The sequence below is a fragment of the Stegodyphus dumicola genome, chromosome 9 (assembly GCF_044657685.1).
Source record: "Stegodyphus dumicola isolate Sdum_Otavi_A_Nest chromosome 9, ASM4465768v1".
NCBI classification, from domain to species: domain Eukaryota; kingdom Metazoa; phylum Arthropoda; class Arachnida; order Araneae; family Eresidae; genus Stegodyphus; species Stegodyphus dumicola.
The window spans coordinates 107,723,462-107,744,090 of record NC_140776.1 but is presented as its reverse complement, the minus strand read 5'-3'; the positions used below and the strand labels follow the sequence as shown (position 1 = coordinate 107,744,090).

The following is a 20,629-nucleotide window of genomic DNA, read 5'->3' as shown; positions in this document are numbered from 1 at the left end:
GGCACATCATGATACTACGGGAAAAACTCCAGCAGAATTATTTTTAGGCAGAAAGTTAATTACGCCTTTAGATAAATTATTCTTTGTGCAACAAAGAGAGCAGGAATTTAGACAAAAGGACGTGCAAAAACTAATTGATCAGGCGCTTAAAACTTCGGATACGGCAAGAAATAGACAAAAGTTATATTATGATAGAAAACGCCGTGAAGCAGATTTTAAAGTTGGGGATAAAGTATTGAAACGGAAATTTTCTTTGTCAAGTGCCCCAGACAATTTTATGGCAAAGCTAGCTCCAAAGTTTGAAGGCCCCTATGTAATTCAGGAAATCAAAGGAGTAGTCTTATATCTTAAAAACGAGAGAGGGGAAATCTGTAAAGCAAGTCCCGACCAGGTGAAAAAATACTATAATCCCAATGATTTTGAAATCCTTAAAAGTTTCTTGCAGGACTCAAGTCTAAACGAAATAGAAGGGCCAGAGACTGCAACAACTATTCCACCACCCAAGAAACGGAGAACTGCAGAGAGACCTAGCACTTCTACAACCCGGACGTCGGTATCAAAGAGAAAAAAGGATTTTCAAACTCCGGCGTTTAAGAAAAACAAAAATACAGATGAACCGGGTAAAGAAACCATGGTAAAGACGAAAACACCACCTACAAAAGATGGCAGGAGAAATTACACATCAAGGAGAACGCGCACGCGGCCACATAGTCAGGTGCCAGCAAGGCCGCCGTTCCGGAAACTGAAACGCCAACAGGAGGCACAGAAGTACGAGGAACAGAAGAAATTCAAGGACTCCAGACCGGAGGACGTCAAGACCAGCCGTCCCAGGCAGAAACGCAAAGGCCAACAACCAGACGATTACTCCGTCAAGAGGCCAGCATGTAGAGGACGCAAAAGAAAGATCAACGGGGACGACACGCGGAGATCAACAAGGAGAAGATTGACATCCATGACACCTCTAACTTGGGATCAATTTTGTCAAAAACGGATGACGGAGTTTCAAGCATCGAAAACTCAAAGATAAGTTAAAACCTTCTATAATTTTTTTTTCTCTTTTGTTCCGAAATGTTATGCATAAGTACGAAGTTCTATGTTTTGGCGAAAGTCAATATGTCTCGGTTGAGACTTAGTTTTGTTTTACTTTATTTAGCTAAGGCAAAAGTATTATTTTCTTTAAGTGTAAAAGCTAAAAACGGGCATTTTCTGTTGGTCGAAAGACTAATTCTGTTATGTTAAAGCCAAAATTTGGCTGTAGATAAAAATAACTTCGTATTCTTGTACTAATAAGAATTTTAGTTCCAGTACCGCCAGCTTGGCGAAGAATGAGTAAAGTAAAAATTTATTTTCTCTTATGCATTTTATGGTAAATTGTAAAAAGCATATGTATTAAACTTTTGTAAATTTATGTAAATACTTGCATGTTATGTAAAAGTAGAATTTAGTCTAGAAGCATAAAATTGTAGATGCTAAAAGTGAATGCTTGAAAGCAATGAAGTCAAAATTTAAGTATTAAACTGTAAAGTCATGCTTTAGAGCGAAAGCCTGCATGTTTAAAGATGAATGAGGGGGAAGCTAGAATGAATGTGTTTTGTAGGGTTCTCCACCTACATTTGAATTTTTATGACTATTAAAGTAGCTCATTGAGTTGTAGAATGTCGAGTAAGGTGTGTCTATTTGGTTGTTGAATTCTAACAAATCATGGTGGTTAGGGGAAGTGTTGTAAGACTAAAACACGAATATTCCCGTTTGACACCACACACGGTGGAGAGCCAGGGTAAAGTTAAATTAATGCTTGAAAAATTGAATGAATGTGAAGTAAGCAATAACTAAGAAAAACGAAACGTTAAAAACAAAAATTTATTGTGTCAAAGTGTAAATTATAATGTATGTAGAAAGATACTGATACTTATTCCTTCCAGATGCTGGAAGGAAAGACCAAGATTGATTGATGAAGTCCAGGAAAAGTTGCTGTAAGAAGAAAGCTTTGTAACGACTAACAGAATTTTAATTGTTACATAAGATTTTTTTTGTGTAAACGAGGCTTTCGCCAGTTAGTTCAGAATTAGATAAACTTACAACAGGTCGTTTGTAGGACCTGCTTCCAAGTTTTCCAAATTCTGGCAGCGGCAAATGTAGGGTTTATATTTATTTTAACTAACATTTATTTTAAGTTTAAACTATCTTTCCTGTCAAGCCTTACTTTCCCCTGGAACTGCCAATGCCAGAATATGTAAATTTGAGTAGAACGCGCAAGCATTCAAATTATCAGCGGAAGTAGTATGATTTAAATAGAAGGAAACAAGTTCGGTGAGAGAGAGTTATTCTTACTTCACGAGCGCTGAGGTAGAAATCTAGAATTAAAGAACCCCGCGTTGCGGCCTATGTGCTTGGCGGGAAGTAGTTGCAATTGTTCCAGTGAGCTTCAAGTCTGCTGAATTAGCTGCGGTATTTGTAAAACGCGGTGAGTTAGTTATTTTAGAAAGCCTCGTAGTTAGAATCTTGTCTTTATTTTCTTTTCAGGTTATTATTTTATTTTGACTGCCTAGTTGGCAAAGTTTGTAAGCGTCAAGAGGACGCAATTGTAAATTAGTACATTGAATAAAAACGGACTTAAACCCTTTATAAGACTCTGTGGTTTATACAAGCTTTCACAGTCACCTCTTGGTTGCGTGCTAGTTAGAGGCGCGCAACGTTATAAACATAAATATAAACCAAAATACAGTCAAATGACCACAAAGATAGACACAAATTCCCAACGGTGCTGTATTTTGTAAATCAATAGTTGACTGTTATATAGATATAGAGACAAGTTATGTACAGATGTGATCCATGCAAATGGAATGATTAAGAGAAGTCATAATGGTTACATACTTTTGAAGCATGCCATTATTTGAAATAATTATCTTCCACTGCAGTACACCTTTCCAACGTTCCGAAAGCGACTGTTTCCAAGAGAATTTATCTTTTCTTCGAAGAAGATGTTTGGGCAATTGCATATCTTTCCTAAAACTGAGACGTTCAATATGAGGTGGTAATCTAAATTTTTATATTACGGTGAAGTGGCAGGTTTCATCTATCTTTATGCAGCAGTGCTGTTCTGTTAAACTTCATAAAAATATGGGTGTTTGAAGTTCGCTTATCCATTACCTTATGATAATCTTTTGTTCCATGGACCAAAGCACTTTGTGCTTATTTAACTTCCTCATAGATGCTTCGCAGCAGATAAGGTTGAGTTCCCACTATGGAATGGTCAGAATTTCCAGGGCCATTTATCGGGCATTAGGAATCAGTATACTAAAAATCAAATAGTAGCGGAATGTATTTAAATGACATAGATTGAGAGTTTTAAATTCAAACTAAGTTGCTAACTGTATTCTAACTTTCACCTGTATTCTGTAAACATTTACAAACATATTGTTATAGTTTTTTTTTTTTTTTGTAAAAAAAGAATGATGAATTATGATTGAAAAAATAATAATTATTACAGACATTTATATAACTGCATTCATATTTTTCATTTCAATCAGATGTTAATCCTAAAAATAAATCAATAATCTTTTTTTGCTTATTTATTTGATTTAATTTGAGTAACATCTTTCTTAAAGTAATATTAATTTAGAATAATTTTTGGAATAAAACATCATGAACTTTACGGAAAAAAAAAAAAAAAAAAAAAAAAAAAAAAAAAAAAAAAACCTGTAGTTAAAAGTTTAGCATATTTGCAAAAGCTATAAACTTTCTTTTTTCTGAAAATTTGGTGGTTATCATTTTAAGAATAAATTTCAAACAGTTGTTCCTTTTGTAATAAGCTGTATACCTGTAGAAATTTTACTGCAATTTCTCCTACTGCAGGCAAATTCATTTAACTCATATTTTAAAGTTGAATTTAAAATTTAAAAAAAAAAAGTCACAGTTTGTCACTGAAACTTAGAATACCAGAATACAATGCATTTAAAAATGGCAGTATTGCATATTAAAACTAAATTGTTATAAAGTTTGGCATGTTCTGAAAATTTTTATGACTTCCATGAGGTGCTAATACGGAAGTGCTAATACATAAGTGCACATATTCTTTTTACGTTTACCTCTTTACTTTTTAAAATCAGTTTTATGTGACAGACTTTTCTGGATTTATTTTTGTTTCAAAGAACCCATAACAAAATGGGATCAGGATATATTTGCTAGTACTTGTTGCATATTTCATGAATTTGATATTTATTTATTTTTTATTTTTAGGCTACTTTGATGAGAAGGCCATGCCCTCAGCTGGCATGGTACCTTTCCTACAGAATTCCATTTGTACATTCAACAACACATGTTATCCTACAGCTAATAATGAAGATGCTAGAGATAGGCTAATAGGATTGAATTCTACTCTGTAAGGAAAAAAAAAAAAAATAATAATCCCTTCCTATTTTATACTACAGTTTTTTAAATTTTCACTGTGTTTATAATTGAATGAATTTTACATAGTTTTTAGTACTTCAGAAACTGTTAAAGAGAAAATTACTGGATAAATGTTCATACTTCCTGCTTATTTGCACTGTAATGTTGCTGGAGCATGCAATTTTCTGCAAATTTGCTACTTTTGACAAACTTGTGGTGCTAAAACTATGTCTGTGTGATTTTACAAATTTTTTGTTTCTCCACCATTTCCTTGAGCTACTTTAAATTTTTTTACTACATCATAAACCGCATACATGTTAAAATAATGTGTGCAGGAAAATTATAATTTATTCAATTTTAAATAAAAATTGGCGACTGGCAGCCCTGCAATAATAAAGCATTAAATGCATTAACATTCAGTTTTTGTCTCTGTATTGTATAAATATCATCTTAATGAATGGAAATATATGAAAATAGAGGCTAAAATAAATTATTGTAAATTTGCTAATAAAAGCTGTTTAAATACAAGTCTTTGAGCAGATCCGAACAGTTGTGCCAGAAGGTTAATGAAGTACAGTGTTTCTTGAAATCATAAACAAAACTCTCAAGAAATCCTGTTTCAGAAAAGCACAAAAATTTTAATTGATAAAATGGGCAGTTTAAATAAATTTGAATTGAAGTTTCTGTATTTGTTGCTTGCCATGCACCCATGCAATCCATTGACCATTCGAGTGAAATTTTAAAGAAAAAAAGTGCCATCAAATTTATCTGAGATTTTATATTAAAACAAAGAGAAATGCACAGCATTTGTAAAGTCATATCACTTGAATTGCTCAAAGTAAATGAAATCAAAATGTTATTTTCTGTGATATCAACTGAATTGTATCACATTGTAAGCATCTATGGTTGTGTGAACATTATTATAATGAAAAGTAAACTAAAATATCACAACAGTTTTTAAGACTCATGGAAGTTGTATACATTAAAATTAAAGTAACACCAGATTTCTAAATAAAAAAAAATTAACAAGGAAAGAATATAGTTTTTGTTAGTGATCAGAATCTGATGAAGTGAAATAGGTTCAATAATCAGAAAGAAAAATTAACTGAAAAGCATTTGTAGGGTTACACTTGATCTGGTAATGCTATTTTAGTCTGATAAGCCTAACAGACATGAAGGGAATAATCACTGTGTCTGAGAACAATGCTAAAGTCATGAGAAGGTTAAAATAACACTTTTATTTAAGCACAACTTAGAATGTAAGGCAGTTTCTTATGCTATAATTTCCACAACCTGTGGTAATACAAAATAAAATAGAGTAGTCCAAATTAAATGAAATGTTGAACAGTAATCAAGGACTACACAAATACAAGTAGAAAATGGCTCACTAACGCTACCGAAGTGTCAGAATTAAAGTGTCAGCAGCAAAAGAACACAAAGTCAAGTAATTGCAACTATAAGAGCTGGCAGGAAACTAACAACATAGCATGCACATGATACCAGAAACACTTTCTGTCTCAAAACTAAAAATCTCAGTTTAAATACTTGCTACTCATTTGCATTCTGGTGAAAATATGGAAAGAAAAAGTTATAAACACTGAAATTATGCATAATCATTTTCCTACACATTAATAAAATAAGATTATGTACACATTAATAATTAAAGTATAGCAAGAATTCCTACACATTAATAAAATAAGATTCCCTACATAACCACCAACTCAAAAGGATCATGAACACTCCAAGAGTGAGGAAAAATCTGAACAAATTTATACCTATAAATCCGAACAAATTTATTGAATAATAACAATCTAAATTAGCTGAGAATTAATTAAAAGAAGAAACGATGATTTAAACAGTGGGATGTTAGCAATATGATCTTAAGATTCTCTTCAAATCTATTCATAATAAAACAAACAAGACTCGAATTATAGACTGTAACTTATGGAACCCACATAAATTAAATTTATGATGACATCATGGTCGTGTGAGCATGTCACAAAAAATCACTTAATCTCTGATCTCATGTGCTACTTTTCGATTCTTCTCACTACTTTAGCACAGACATTTCTGGCATCACTGCATCTTACGATGTTACCACATAAGATTGGTTTAAAAAGTTACCACATATGGTGCTTCATTACATTGCTTGGCATGCAATTTTTCACTGGCATCTTGTTAACCAGAAAGTAACAAATAAGCTGTATACTTTTTCCTTTTTTGCTTTTAATTTTTATCAGCTTTGTCTCTGAATAGTGAAAAATTATGTCCAGCGTATTAAAAAATATGTTTGTATTTATTGTACAAATTTCATGTTTTTTCATGTTTAAGTGATATGACATTAATATACAAATGTAATATGAGTATGATAAAATATTTCAGGTACTATCTTTATTTTATTTATTTATTTTCGTGTTTTTTTTTTTCTAGACTCTTAAATTTTTTTCAAGAATTTGAAGAAATATTGAGTAGGCATATAAATAAAAAAATTAGAGAAAAATTTGACCAAGTATTACTAGACTTTGAAACAATAAATGATGTTATAAAAAAATTAACAGATCCTGAAGTTCCTATACATGGTAAGCATGTTTTGATTGTTCTTTAAATAAAATGTTATTTCCAAATTGTATGTGCATATTTTTAACAAAATTTTAAGGAGAATTTCATAGTATTTATGACATTTGACTTGATTTGCTGCAATTCTGTTATAACTAATTAATGTTATAATTTATTTTAACAGAACTTCGGGAATTAATACATAAAATAATATTAAAAGTAATGTATAATTAGATAGAAATGAATGTGTAATATAATATTCTGATAATGAAATTAAAGAACATTTTCATCTCCATATTTAACAATGTGAAAGGAAAAAGATTTTAAGAAATCTGTGTGTAAAACACTGATAGTAAGCAAAAGATATATCTCTAAATTAACTCTTTTTTCCCATCTTTTTGAAGGTGTTTTAAGTATGGATAGCTTAATAAAAGACAAACACGAATTCAAAGAAGCCATTCGATCACAGAAAGTAAAAATTTCAAAAAAAGCATTGAGTGCTTTACTGTCTTCAGGAATTCGATTCCAGGGAATACAAAAGGTATCTTTTTTGCAAATATGATAGTATTTATTCCTTGTATTTTCTGTTATTTTATTAATATGAACATTTTCAAAAATCTCATATTGTAATAATTCTATAAAAATCAAATTTTTAAGTATGCTTATTCTGTAAATAGCTTATACAAGGAAGTATCATGTAACTTTCATAGTTTTTTGTTAATGTAATATACTGATATGTATACAGCTGAAGACACTTAATTTTTTAACATAATTTCCACTTCCTTTTAAGGTAGGTATTGGTTAACATTTTACAAGTAAAAATGTCCTTAACCCAACAGCTTATTTGATCTCATTGCTGGTGAGCTACACTTCTTTGAATGATCTTTTCATTAAACTGGTGGAATTCAGTAAAGTATTACAAATAGTGTTTTTTGATCTTCCTACAAATGTCATCTTCAGAACCTTAAAAATTAAATAAGTGTCCTCTTCCGGCACTCAGCTATTACTGCTGTTGTTTGCTCACATCCTTCAGTTCAATGAACCTATACAGATTATTACCTGAAGTTAGTGGGCATAATGTTTGGATTGATCAACTAACACTCATTTGTAGACAATATCTGCAAATGTCATATTGCATTTAACTGCACTTTATGTATGGTCATCCATAATAAGTGGATCACAGCATTTGTTTTTCAGAAGTTATCAGGGACATTCAGGCATTTGTTCCATAATGTGATCAATCTAGAAATTTCACCCATGTAAAATTTTTAAGGTTGGCTTTTGAACCATTGATGAGTGGTGACCTTCACTTTGAGCAGACCTGTTACAGCCAGTTAACAGTAAGTCCTAGTTAGTTGAATGGATCCTCCATGGATCAAATTGATAAGGCAGTAGCCCAGCAGTAGCCTCATTTACCTTTATACAATTATCCTGTGTGGCAACTACATGGGTTCACATGAGACAGCCCTTATTACGTACAGGCCCATGTTGTTCGTACTTGTATGAAACAAGTCTTAGTACCTAGTCATAACAGTACAAAACATTTTATGTAATGAAAAAAAAAAAAAAAAAGTACTTAAAGATCATGTGAAAAGTAATAAACCAGTATTAGTTATTTTTAGAGACCTGAAACTTTTGAACCTGCAAAATTAAAATTTTAAAATCTTCTGAACTGCCCTGAAGAAACCTTTCAGGTGCATTATCAGATTAATTTATGTGCTAAAATGTAATTTTTTGTACAGGTTTAATAATTAGCCACTGTTTATATATGTTTCAGTTCATAATTTTATACTTCAGCAAAATGCCTTTTTGCAATATTCTGCAAACTGCTGCTTTTGTCCACATTTTTCATAATTCATATGCTGTGTTACTTGTAAAATGACCATTAATGTAATTAATTGCACCTTGTGTCTTTCTTTTGTTGAATAAATTTGTAACATTTATTTCGTTTTTGTAATTTCTTTCTTGCCTATGTTATTTGCATTAAACTTTTCAGATATTCGACCGTGGTCGGACAGACATCGTGCAGTACCTTTGTTCGTCTGGTGGCCTTGAACAGCTTTTAGATGTTTCACTTTCTAAGCGAGATTTATTATTTAAAGAACTCTGTAATTTGAATGCCAGAAGAGCACGGAAATTTACTTTAGAATTAGCTAAGCATTTAAATTATGTCGAATTCTTGAGTCAAGTAAGTATTGAAGTTTTTTTATTATTATTATTAATATTATTATTATTATTATTATTATTATTTCTCATCAAAAGTGATAATTTTCAGTGTTTGTTTGTTACTCAGTTTGCTTAAAGGATTTTTTTACCCTACTTAGTTTTCAAATGTTAGTGCCAATAATACAGGTAGATACTTGCATTTAAATGAATGGGAGCATATCATGAGTTCTACTGGAGGTATCTTAGATGAGGTAAGTCATGTGCTGATGCATTTTCTTTTGTTCATTATCAGTATTCAATCTTATCTTTTTCCCCCACTCTGAAATGTTTTAAAATATAAATCTCTAGTAGAACGCTTTAAGTTTTCTCTTAGAGGAGGCTGAAGGGATTAATTTACTACTGTTTTCTTGCAGTCTGCAGTTTAATATACAATATTATGTTTACTTGAAACTAAGACTCTCTTTTTTTTTTACTATATTTTTATTATAAAATTTGTTTGTCAAGTATTTTGATAAATGAAGTTGCAGAAAGAAATTTAATTATCATAGTAGATGGAGCAATCAACCCATTTGAATGCTAGAAACATTATGCAAGTAATTAATGTACAATAATCCTCCAAATTACTTAAGCCAGTGCCAGTGTAATGCTATTCGACAAAGTGTAAGATATGTAATTTTTCTTTCAAATTTAATCTGTCTGTTGCTGATTAATTAACAAAGGGATTTACACGTAATAAATGCAGTTCTGCACCTCTGTTATTATTAATTACTAGCTGGAGCCATAATACAAAACTAACTGATTAAAATCATTATTTATTTATTTTTTACTAGCAGCTTCGCTGCCAGCCTTCGTCTGGCTTTTAAATGTACCGGAAAAATGGCTGAAGGGAACACCAAACATTAAATTAAAACTATGTAGAATTTTACTCTGCAGAACAACTTCATAAAAAAAAGTTATTATGTATAACAAAATTACAATGAAATAAGCAATATCCCTTAATACAAATATTAATTATCCTAATAAATAAATTAACCAACTTCCCTTTGCAAAATCTTAAGAACTCAAATGGTATAAAGGATGTTAAGAACTTTATTTCCTAAAAAAAAACACTGAAAACTTTTCAATATCTTAGAAACAGTGAAATGAGCAATAAATAACATAAAAGAGTACAAAAATAAAAAAATTCTGAAAAGCAAAGTATAATAAATGATATTTTATCTTATATTTTCAAGAGAAAAAAAATTACAATGAAATAAGCTATATCCCTCTATACAAACATTAATTATCCTAATAAAAAAATTAACCAACTTTCCGTTGAAGAAAAAAATCATGCAAAACTTTTCAATATCTTACAAACAGTGGAATAAGCAAAAAATAACATGAAAGCAGCTCAAAAAACATAAAATTCCGTGCAGAACTTTACTCTGCAGAACAACTTTATAAAAAAAAAAAAAAAAAAAATTATATATATAAAAAAATGACAATGAAATATGCCAATCTCTTAAAAACAGTTACATAAGAAATACGTTGAAAAATTGTTGCCAAATCCATATTTCTAAAAGAATGAAACTATTCAAAATGATGCGATTTCATCAAAAATCTATCAACAACAATAAGACAGGAAAATTGTTGCCAAAATCACATTTGTAAAGATGTGAGATGTGAGAAGTGTACTCGGAAGCTTCATTTAAAAAATTCTTTAAAAATACAAAATATTATCATTTTTCCAAAATTCTTTTCGTAAAAGCAGTCGCAAGGATAAAAGTTTAATGTGTCCAAAAATCAAAGAAAAATAAACTACATTTTTAAAAATAAACTATTTTAGGAAAAATCACGTTGAAAAGGTGTTAAGCTCCCTTTGTTAAATAAATTTGTATTTACTCGATTTATTAAAACACGAAATTTATTTTAAGTTCGTAAAATAGTTAAGTGCCTACGTTTCATGACGATGTGAAAATGGAGTGTGTAGAGTAAAATCTCGCTTTCCTATAGCCCATTATGTCTCAAAATGATGCGATTTCCTCACAAAACATAAAATAAAAAAATTCTAATTCGAATTTCGAAAAAAATCGCTTCGAGGTGCACTGGCTCTTGTCTAGATGCACCTATGTACCAAATTTCGTAGTCGTCGGTCTATTAGCTTACGCGCAGTGCGAATGAAAGACACACACAGACAGACTCTGTTTTATTATATGTAGAGATAATAATTATTTTAGGCAGCCAACTGCACAAGTAGCTAGTATTTTAAATTCTGCTTTGTTTTCGCTACAGTGATTAATATGTGAAAAGTATGTGCACAGTATTTCAAGTTATATTTCATGAAGTTTAATATATGTGCATGATTAGTTATATCATTCATCTTACAACTCAAAAGAGAAATCTATTTTCCTTAATACACTCATGGCTTTTTTTATGTTTTTTCAGCTAAAAAATATGAATAACCTGTACTACATTATTGTAAATTTTAATACGACATTTCAAAGACTGCTGAGTGTGTTTGATTCTAATGACGAAAATAAAACATCTCACCTGATCCAGCTGTTTACCTGTGGTCGAAACATGTCCAGTCTGTTTGACCAGGACCGTGGGCCAGCTCGACACTTTGAAGAACTGCGGCAGCAGATGAAGAACGAACGAGAAATATTTGTTAAAAATGATGACTTTGAATATGTCTACGATAACACAACAAGTAAGACGACCGAATTGTAAATGCTTTAGCTTTAGCAGTTTTAGACTGATTCATGTGTACTGTATTTATATTTTTGCCATCCGCAGTTACCATATTTACTCGTATATTCCTCCTTCATGTTTTTTCCCCTAGTTTTTTAACTCAAGGGTCTGAAAATCTTTTAAATATTCATATATTTTCCTCTACCTTAAGGCATTCAGAAAGTGAAAAAGTTTCCCTTTAATTTTAAAATAGTTTCATCCATGTAGTGGTTATTCTCATGTTACTAATTGATTTGCTCATGGACTTTGGGTGTAGGGGCTCTAATTGATGAACAGATAATAATGATGAGCTTAGAGAAGCGGGGATATCAAATGTTCTTGATTGCTCTGAAGATCATTGCACATGGAAAAACAGCCCAAATAATGATGAAGGTAATGAAAATGGTGACAACTTACAGATCACAATGAATTGGTTTCAGCAGCATTAAATGATTTGAGGACTAGGGAGTAGCAGTGGATAGCATCAAGCCTGGGTAAGATGTGAGATACAGGAAAGCAAAAATGAAGATATCCCAGTAGATCTTATTAATATTATTATGCTTTCTTATTGGAATATAAGTTTTATTTAAATAAATAATATTAGGATAGTTACCAGTAGTTTATCCACAACATTTGTTATGTTCATACTGCATATTCTTTTCTCAATTTTCATGTGATAAAATTAGTAATAAAAAGCAGAAATATATGTAAATAAATACAGTATATATATGTTCCTTAAATGTTGAAGTAAGTAATACTGCAAGAGCGAATTTTGTGCTGTTAACCCCCAGTGGACCTGTTGCAGATTAAATGGATTTTGTCTAAAAAACACTTAAAATTGCTTATTGTGGAGTATGGAAAAAATTGCTGTCATAAACAAATCAACATAATGTAATATGAAAAGAAAAAAAGAAAAGTATGCAAGGTTACAGCAATGATAGCAGGTGAATTAATTCTGTGAGAAAACAAAAGGTTAAATTAATCTTATGGTGTTGAATATTTTATCCTTACTTAAAGTAATATTTGATATGACAGAATTTAATTTAAGGCTTGTCATAGAACAAAAGGAAAATTCATAAATGATTCTTTACTTTTTCATCCGATACAGCTAATCTTGATTTATTATGAATGTAAGCATAAAAAATGAAGACTTCATATTAAATTAATCTTTGTTTTTGAAGGATGTTCTTGTATTTTAGATGGTCTAGTTATGCGTAGTTGCTAGTTCTCCAAGTTCAGTTTATAGATTCGAAGTAAATTTAAGTCAGTTTAGAGTTCTTTTGAAATAAACTCCCAATTTTCATATTTCAAGGTTAGCAACAATATTATTGCCATTTCAGTATGCTGGATTTCTATGTTACCATGTGCTTCTCAATATGCACTTTAAAGTATAGTTAGTTCACTCTTTAAAATATGGAAACAAGAAATCTGTATCAAAGCATCTTAATGAAATTATTTTGATAATTTTATAAACAACTATTAAATTGAATGTTAAACGATTTAGCATGTTTTCATTACTATATATATTTAATATTAATATTGTAGTTCAGTTTTAAATGTGGCATTTTTTATACTGTTTTGTAGATATTGTTATTTAATGCTGTTTATAACTTCATTTTCTCATTTTAAATGATGTTTATTCGTCTGTTACTTACAGTGTTTTAATTTAAAAAAAAAAAAAAAAAATACCAATTTAGTTTGTGCAAATTATTTTACTTGAGATTATACTGCTTGAAAATGCGGACAAATTGTTAATAATATTTTCTGTTAATTATTATATGGGTTATTCCTCTTTTGTATGTTTTTTTAACTCGTATGAAATTAGCCATGATTATGAGTTTACTGTGGATTTCGTTCCTTATATTTCACCAGAAAATTGGCTGTAGATTTGTTGGTCATTTAAAAGGTAAATTGGAACCGTTTTATTGGAACTTTACTTGTGCTATAACTAGGCTAGTTGAATGTGAATTAATCTGAAAATTTCATTTGTAGTTTGGATAATATATTGAAGATTTGACTTATACAAAATTCAGTACTTTTTAGCTACACTTGTTCATTATTCATTCCTTCAGTTATGTAAGAATCATTAAAATATATTTTATTTTACATACAGAAGAAAAATTTTAGAAATTTCTCTAATTTGTAAGGATATCAGTCTTTTTTTGGTTTACACTTTCTTTGTATTTCAAAAACTTTATCCCTACAAAAATTTTTAATTTAGGTTTTTATCATAGAATTTTCGTTACTGTGAAATATTTTTTCTCTCAAATATATTTTTTGCACTACAGAATTTCCCTAGGTAGGCCAATTTGTATACATTTTGAGTTAGAACTTTTAAGATTCTAATGGTTTAAAGTGTTTAGAGAACTGCAATGAAATGCTTAAGGACTTACTATTCTGAAAAGAGTTAAATATTTCTTTATATTCAAGGGGAGCTTTAATGTTTTACTTAAAAGCAAAATGACAGTTAACTTATATATTATATTTTTTTTCTATATGTAATTTTGGAAAGAAAAGAACATATCTAGTCCTAACAATGTCAGTTACTTAGCAAGTATTTAACCTTTTCCCGTGGACAATAATTTCGAACATATTATGGCCATTTAGTCACTTATTTTAAATGAAAAGAACAGAAAAACAAATCAACAAAGTCTTGCACTTCCTAATCCATATTAAAGAGTAAATTTTAAATCTCCATAGTTTACTGAAATTTCTTGAGACACATTTAAAGTGGTGAAAGTGCGGGACATATATGTCCCAGCCCCCTGAAAAAGGTTTTAATATATTCATATGTGCCCTCCTTCTCCCAAAAGATAACTCTATCTATACAAAATTCATTACTGAAATATTTTGGGCTATGTTAACATAAATATGATACAGTAGAAGTAGAGTTAGCAAAATTGCAAGAAGTTGTGTATCTATTTGCTAATGTTCTCTGTTAGAAGTATTAAATAATAATAATAATAATAATTGATTGGTTATCTTTTCAGATTTTATTTAATAATTTATTTATTTTAATTGCTACTTAATTCGAATAACATTAAAAATTACTCATTTGAAGAAAAAAAATATTATAATTCTCTTTATTATTAATAGATCCTTCTGATTTCTGTGATGTTTCTTCTTATGCATACTGCAGAAATTTAAACTAATTGGATTTAAAATGAGATATAATTACTCATTAGTTATTCAATGACATTAATTAGATTTATGAATGTGTGATACGGATGAATAGATTAACAAAAGAGTGTGTATCAGCTAGATGTAGGTGTTTCAAAGTGAGAGAAATGCCATAAATGCTAAATCTTTCTTTCTCATAAGTGTATTTTTGTCAAATTAGATGATAATTAAAGAGGGTTAGAAAAAGATGAACATAAATTCTTAAAATTATTGACCATGTTTTTGACTTTGTGAAAATTATCGCAAATCTTCTTCAGTTTATGAATTGGATTTTAAACTTTCATATTAACTGAAATTAATCTGCAGTTAAGGACATTGATTCCAGTTCAGTGCTCAGTGTTTTTAGTACTCCAACATCTTCCTTTTTCATCTTTCATTACTGTTTTCCCTGACCATTTGGTGCTACATCCATTTTCTCTTTGCTCTACCTATTGATTTACATATAAATTTAATTTTTTTCCCTCTCACCTTTGCAAAAACTTTTTGCTCATAAAAAAAGGGGACCTATGTCAGACTGCTTTCGAGATTAATAGGATTTTATTCATGGTTCACACAAATCTAGTGAGGGGAATTTTTATTTTAATATTTTACATTGATTTGTTTCTCCATTTTTTCCTATCTTTTACATCTTTCAGTTTTCAAATATGCATAGTATCGTTCAGAATTTACAAAATTTTCAAGATAACTTTTATAAATAGTGCCTATTTTATGGCAAAATCAGTTATATGGATTTGCATTTGTGTGATTTATAGATATATTAATATGTGTCATAACTTTTGTACTATTTTATGCATGCTTGCTTATTGCAGCCCCAAAGTGTAATAATTTATTTCGGACACTGGAGCAAAACCAGCTGACAAGAATGTTGTGGAATCAAATGAAACCTTTCGTCAGAGGGAAAATAATTTATTCACCAAACAGCAGAGCTGCTACAGAGATTATGACCACAGTGAGTCAACTTTTACATATTGAGCTCAATAATCCAATATTTGTTAATGGCCAACTTATTAAGACAGCTTAGTTCATTGTAGCTAACTTATTTCATTCATTAATACTCATTCTTTATTAAACTATAATACTGCATACTTTTTAAATGTCTTGTAAATAAAAATGGAAAATTATAGCCATAGCTTCAGCCATTATCTTCTGCAACTTTTTCTGATTGTTTTGGAAGAGTGAAATGACACATACGAAAATATAGTAGAAAAAGATGACTAGTTTTTGAGTTCAGTAAAACCTCAATTCATGAATGTAATTTATTCCTGAAAACCATTTATTACCCAATATATTCAAAAACTGAAACTTTTCACCTTCACAGATGTTTGCTTATTTAAACTTTTATAGGAGTAGACTATGTGTAAATTTGTAAGCCAGTATCACTGAAAATCATTAAATATTAAAGAAAAATGGTAAACACAATAATAAACAGATAAAATGCACAAAGACTTAATGTAATTTTATTGCATCTGCATGAATGGTGAACAATTGCTTGAATGGAGAGTCTTCTTGCATAAAACATCAGGTGACTTCTCTTGGAGCCTTTCTCCTTCTTCTTTATCTCTTAATTCCTCTCAACTTTGCTTGACCTCTGTTTCACTGAAATTTTTAAAATGCGTTATATTGTGTTTTAATCTACTTTATCAGAATGCTATCATTTTACGATACTTTGTGCTTTACCATGTTTTCACAAATTTTGTGGATTTATGGGAAAAAAACAAAAATCAAAACAAACAAACAAAACCTTCTTGGTCCTTATTTGTTGCTACCTTTGAAATTTTTCCATTTCTTCCTGACTGAAGTCATTTTTGTGATCCTTTAAAAACTTTTGTACATCTTCATAGTTAATATCCAAACTCATGATTTTCTCTTGAGACACATTATCACAGATTAAAAAAGAAAGTTTCCTCACTGTCCAAAATCTTCAAAATCTCATCCTGCAACACAGTCCTGTCGTAGTTGCTTTCACACCAAATTTATAGTCCTCAAAGTCATTTACTGCAGCCTTTGTCAGTGAGAGTTAAGGAAAGGGAAGTATTCAAATTGTGTTTCAGGTTGTTAAGTGCTGATTCTGTATCAGAGATGACAAAAAAAAAAAAAAAATTCATGAACCAGTTTTCCCCCTCCCCCCCCCAAAAAAAAGTGAAAGGCATTTATGCAATCTATGTTTTCCTATAATCTTGTTTTGTGAAAATGAAATTTAAAATTTTATATGAGAAAAAAAAATTTGATTGTTATTGATAATGAGAAAAAAAAAGTCTTGTACTTTGCCTGTAATATCATATTTACTCTTATTATTTATTTTATTTTATTAAAATAAGTCTCCTTCTTTTTTATATATTTTTGTTGGAGTCATGTATTCAGATTGAAATTGGCTAATGAAATGAAAATGAAATAGCAAGATGAAGGAAGAAGTTTAGCTATCAAACTACATAGAATAATTACACCATTTAAATACTAAATAAATCACACAGGTATTTGCTAAGTTTGTAAGCTGCATAACTACCATTAATTATTACAGCAACATCTAGTTGAGCAATTTCAGTTTAGACCTGCACGCTCTGTACTACTCACTGGTAGGTCTGTAAAGAAATGAGTACTAATGCATTGTTAATTTTTCCTAATTTTCCCCCCGAAATCATAATAAAATACTGTATTTTATTAGGTAGTATGTCTTTCATTCTAATCAGAAACAAATGAATTCCAATCAAAATCATGCTGTAATCAAATAATTATTTTTATGTATTTATTTACTTGTGCCTGGCTTTTGGCACTTAATTAGCCATCTTGTTTCCCAGTTCTTTTGGGCGACAGAATTAAAATTATTAAGCATGGAATACAAGCTTAAATGTTCTTTGTCTGTAAGATATCTAGAATAAAAAAGAATACTGTGGAGAATTTTGTATTCTAATGTAAAAGACATGAGCATTGAAGACATTATGTTGATGGTATGATACCATTGCTCAAACATGAGCAGAATGAGGAATATTATATTTCTTGTTCGGGACACAGTTCCAAACCTTTCCTCTGACATTTTTGCATCAATTTGCTATGAATCTTGCTAAATTCCAAAATTGAAGTATGAATCTTGCTAAATTCCATATTTATTAGCCTCTTAGCAGAGTGAAAGTTTGTAAAATTTCTAGGATTTGGAAAGACAATCATTCTTTTCTTGCCAGGGTATCTGCTCTCTTACTTCCCTGTTCTACGTAATATGCTGACGCTTACTATAGTGTTATTAAGAGCATTCAAAAGGTGTTGGCACTCATAAATACACTTTGAGTCACAGATTATGTTGCTGGCAAGAACATGAAGTCCTAGAGGATCATGGCTTAAGAAAAGAGATCATACAACAGCAAAGCTGGCATATCCACTTCACCATCAAAATCAGTAGTATCATCACTGACTGCTGTATAAAAGGGAAAAAATTCCTGTGTATGCCTATGTCTCTGTCCTCATTGAGCAGTAAGTGTATATTGAGTTTTAAATCACATATATCCAGATCAAAACACACACACAAACACACATGTATGTATATGAGTTCTTTTATTTCTAGGAAAATGACTTTCAGTAGTTTCAGTGCAACTGAAACAGGTTGCAGAATCTTACATCATCAAAAATTAACCCTTTTTTTTCTTAAAATTTGTTATAAAGTCTTATTTTCAAGTAATTTGGCAATTATTATTGTTGTGTGCTTTCAGGTGAATAAGACTTTTTCTCCTCTTGTGGAAGCTGTAGAGCTTAGTAATAATTGGCTGGAAAACTGGTCAGCAGAAGTGTCCCATGCCTTGTTGAACAGCTCTCAGTATTTGTCCATTATTGAAGTATGTTTTTATTATTTTCAATTCCTGATATTTCTCTTACAAAAATTAAATCTTAAAGAATTCTATTAAAAAATCCAATGTTAAACATTTTAGAATCTATTTGAATTATGGTGGAGTTTTCTGTAAACTAAGTCAGACATCTCTGGAATTCTATAAAATTTTAGGTAGATATTCTAAAGAGTCATGTATAGAGATATGTGTAGATGTTGGGTAGAGATTTGTGCAAATATTCTTTTAAAATTTGTACAGTTTCTAATTTCCAAAGGTCTCATGTGAAGAATCTTATATAATGCATAATGAACCAACTAATAGAATTCTACTGAAAATATCAAATTCAGTTTATAGAAAACTGGGCTGTAATTCTGAAGAATTCTTAACTGGTTGCCTTGCTTTATTTAGTTATTTTTTAAATAAAAGGTACTGTAGAACTTTTAAGTATTTGAAAGCATTATAAAATCAATAAAATTTCCTTTGGAGATTAAAATGAATGAATTAAATTATCATTTTTTAATAGAATTTTTTAACCTAACTCTAGAAATGGTCTATGATTTAGAAAGGGGAATATGTGATTTTTTTTCATAGTTAAAATTTTAATAGGATTTTGATTAAAAAAATATTTAAATAAAAATAAATACTTTTTATTTTTTAAATAGTTAAATTTAGCTAAGCATACATTTTTCTTATCAGGGATACACATGCAAGAATTAAAAGTATTAATTTCAGGAATTAAAATTTTATAATTAATAGCAAAAATTTAATCCTTTAATTAGTTTTATGATTTAAATATATTTTATGCTTTTACAGTGTTTAATTTTTATATTGTAAGAGCAATACTATGCAAAAATTTGCGCAAAAATAATGCATTAATTTAGAAGTTAAAGAACATTAAGCTAGAGGATAAAAGGCAAAAATTATTCTTGTTCTTTTAATATAGTTTATCCTCATTAATTATAAATATTTTGTGTTTAGGAATTCTTAAAGCCTGAAAACACACTCTTTCAAGAAATTTTAGAAGAATTACTCACTAACATCACCTTGACAGAGAATGGAAATGAAACCTTATTCTCTATGCTAGAAGCTGCAAATGACGTTGTTAGAATTCTTTTGTCCAACTCCAGTGGATGGTTAGAAAAAATTAATCTAGTCGTGACAGAAGTCCGAGATTACTTGCAAGTAGGTATCATAAAATCATTTTGGTTTATTTCCCTCCTTAATTTGCTAATGTTTTAATATTCAGATTTTAATGCATCCTAAATAGCTGGCTAAACTTCTAGCAAGAAATTTTATGAGGAATAATTTAAATTTTTTTGTAAAGTAATTATACTTTAGGCATGAAAGTTTTCTGTGTTTTCACAGAATTCCACTTTTTTTAACGTCACCCGGGCTGTTTCTGAGATCGATGCAGAACCATTGAGCAAATGTGTGTGTGTGTGTGAGGGGGGTAAATGGAGAACATACTTTCTCTCTTCCTCTTTTCTTTGTAAAAAAAAAAAAACTACATCATGCCAGAGATCGCGAAATGCATTGTTTCACATCAATCTGCAGAAGTAGGTGGGGCTTATGTGGAAAGGCGGAACTAGATGCGTCAAACGAGAGCTGACTTCAATAATTTCAGCGATCGGTGCTGGCGCCATCTGTCAGACATACGGATACCCTATTGATGTTATCCAGGGCATGTGCGAATTTTAGCGTGTGTAAAGTGGCATACTGTAATTTGGAGTGTAGATCGTTATGTTATTTCTTTTTTGTTTGTTGCTGTAAGTTTTTCACTATGACTATTTGAAATCCGAATCATGAACACAAAGCTC

At 30.2% G+C, this 20,629-nt stretch overlaps 1 protein-coding gene across 3 annotated transcripts in view; it reads left to right on the top strand.

The window, feature by feature from the left end:
• The window catches only part of LOC118196520 (phospholipid-transporting ATPase ABCA1-like), a 416,944-nt gene that overhangs the window by 135,773 nt on the left and 260,542 nt on the right, over positions 1-20,629 (top strand). For all 3 annotated transcript variants that reach the window (XM_085823882.1, XM_085823879.1, XM_085823880.1), the window contains exons 5-13: positions 4,240-4,381; positions 6,820-6,968; positions 7,350-7,486; positions 8,942-9,133; positions 9,270-9,362; positions 11,536-11,800; positions 15,810-15,949; positions 18,699-18,821; positions 19,791-19,994. In XM_085823882.1, coding sequence (XP_085680008.1) covers positions 4,240-4,381; positions 6,820-6,968; positions 7,350-7,486; positions 8,942-9,133; positions 9,270-9,362; positions 11,536-11,800; positions 15,810-15,949; positions 18,699-18,821; positions 19,791-19,994 — 1,445 coding nt within the window. The remainder of the gene's footprint in view (positions 1-4,239; positions 4,382-6,819; positions 6,969-7,349; positions 7,487-8,941; positions 9,134-9,269; positions 9,363-11,535; positions 11,801-15,809; positions 15,950-18,698; positions 18,822-19,790; positions 19,995-20,629) is intronic.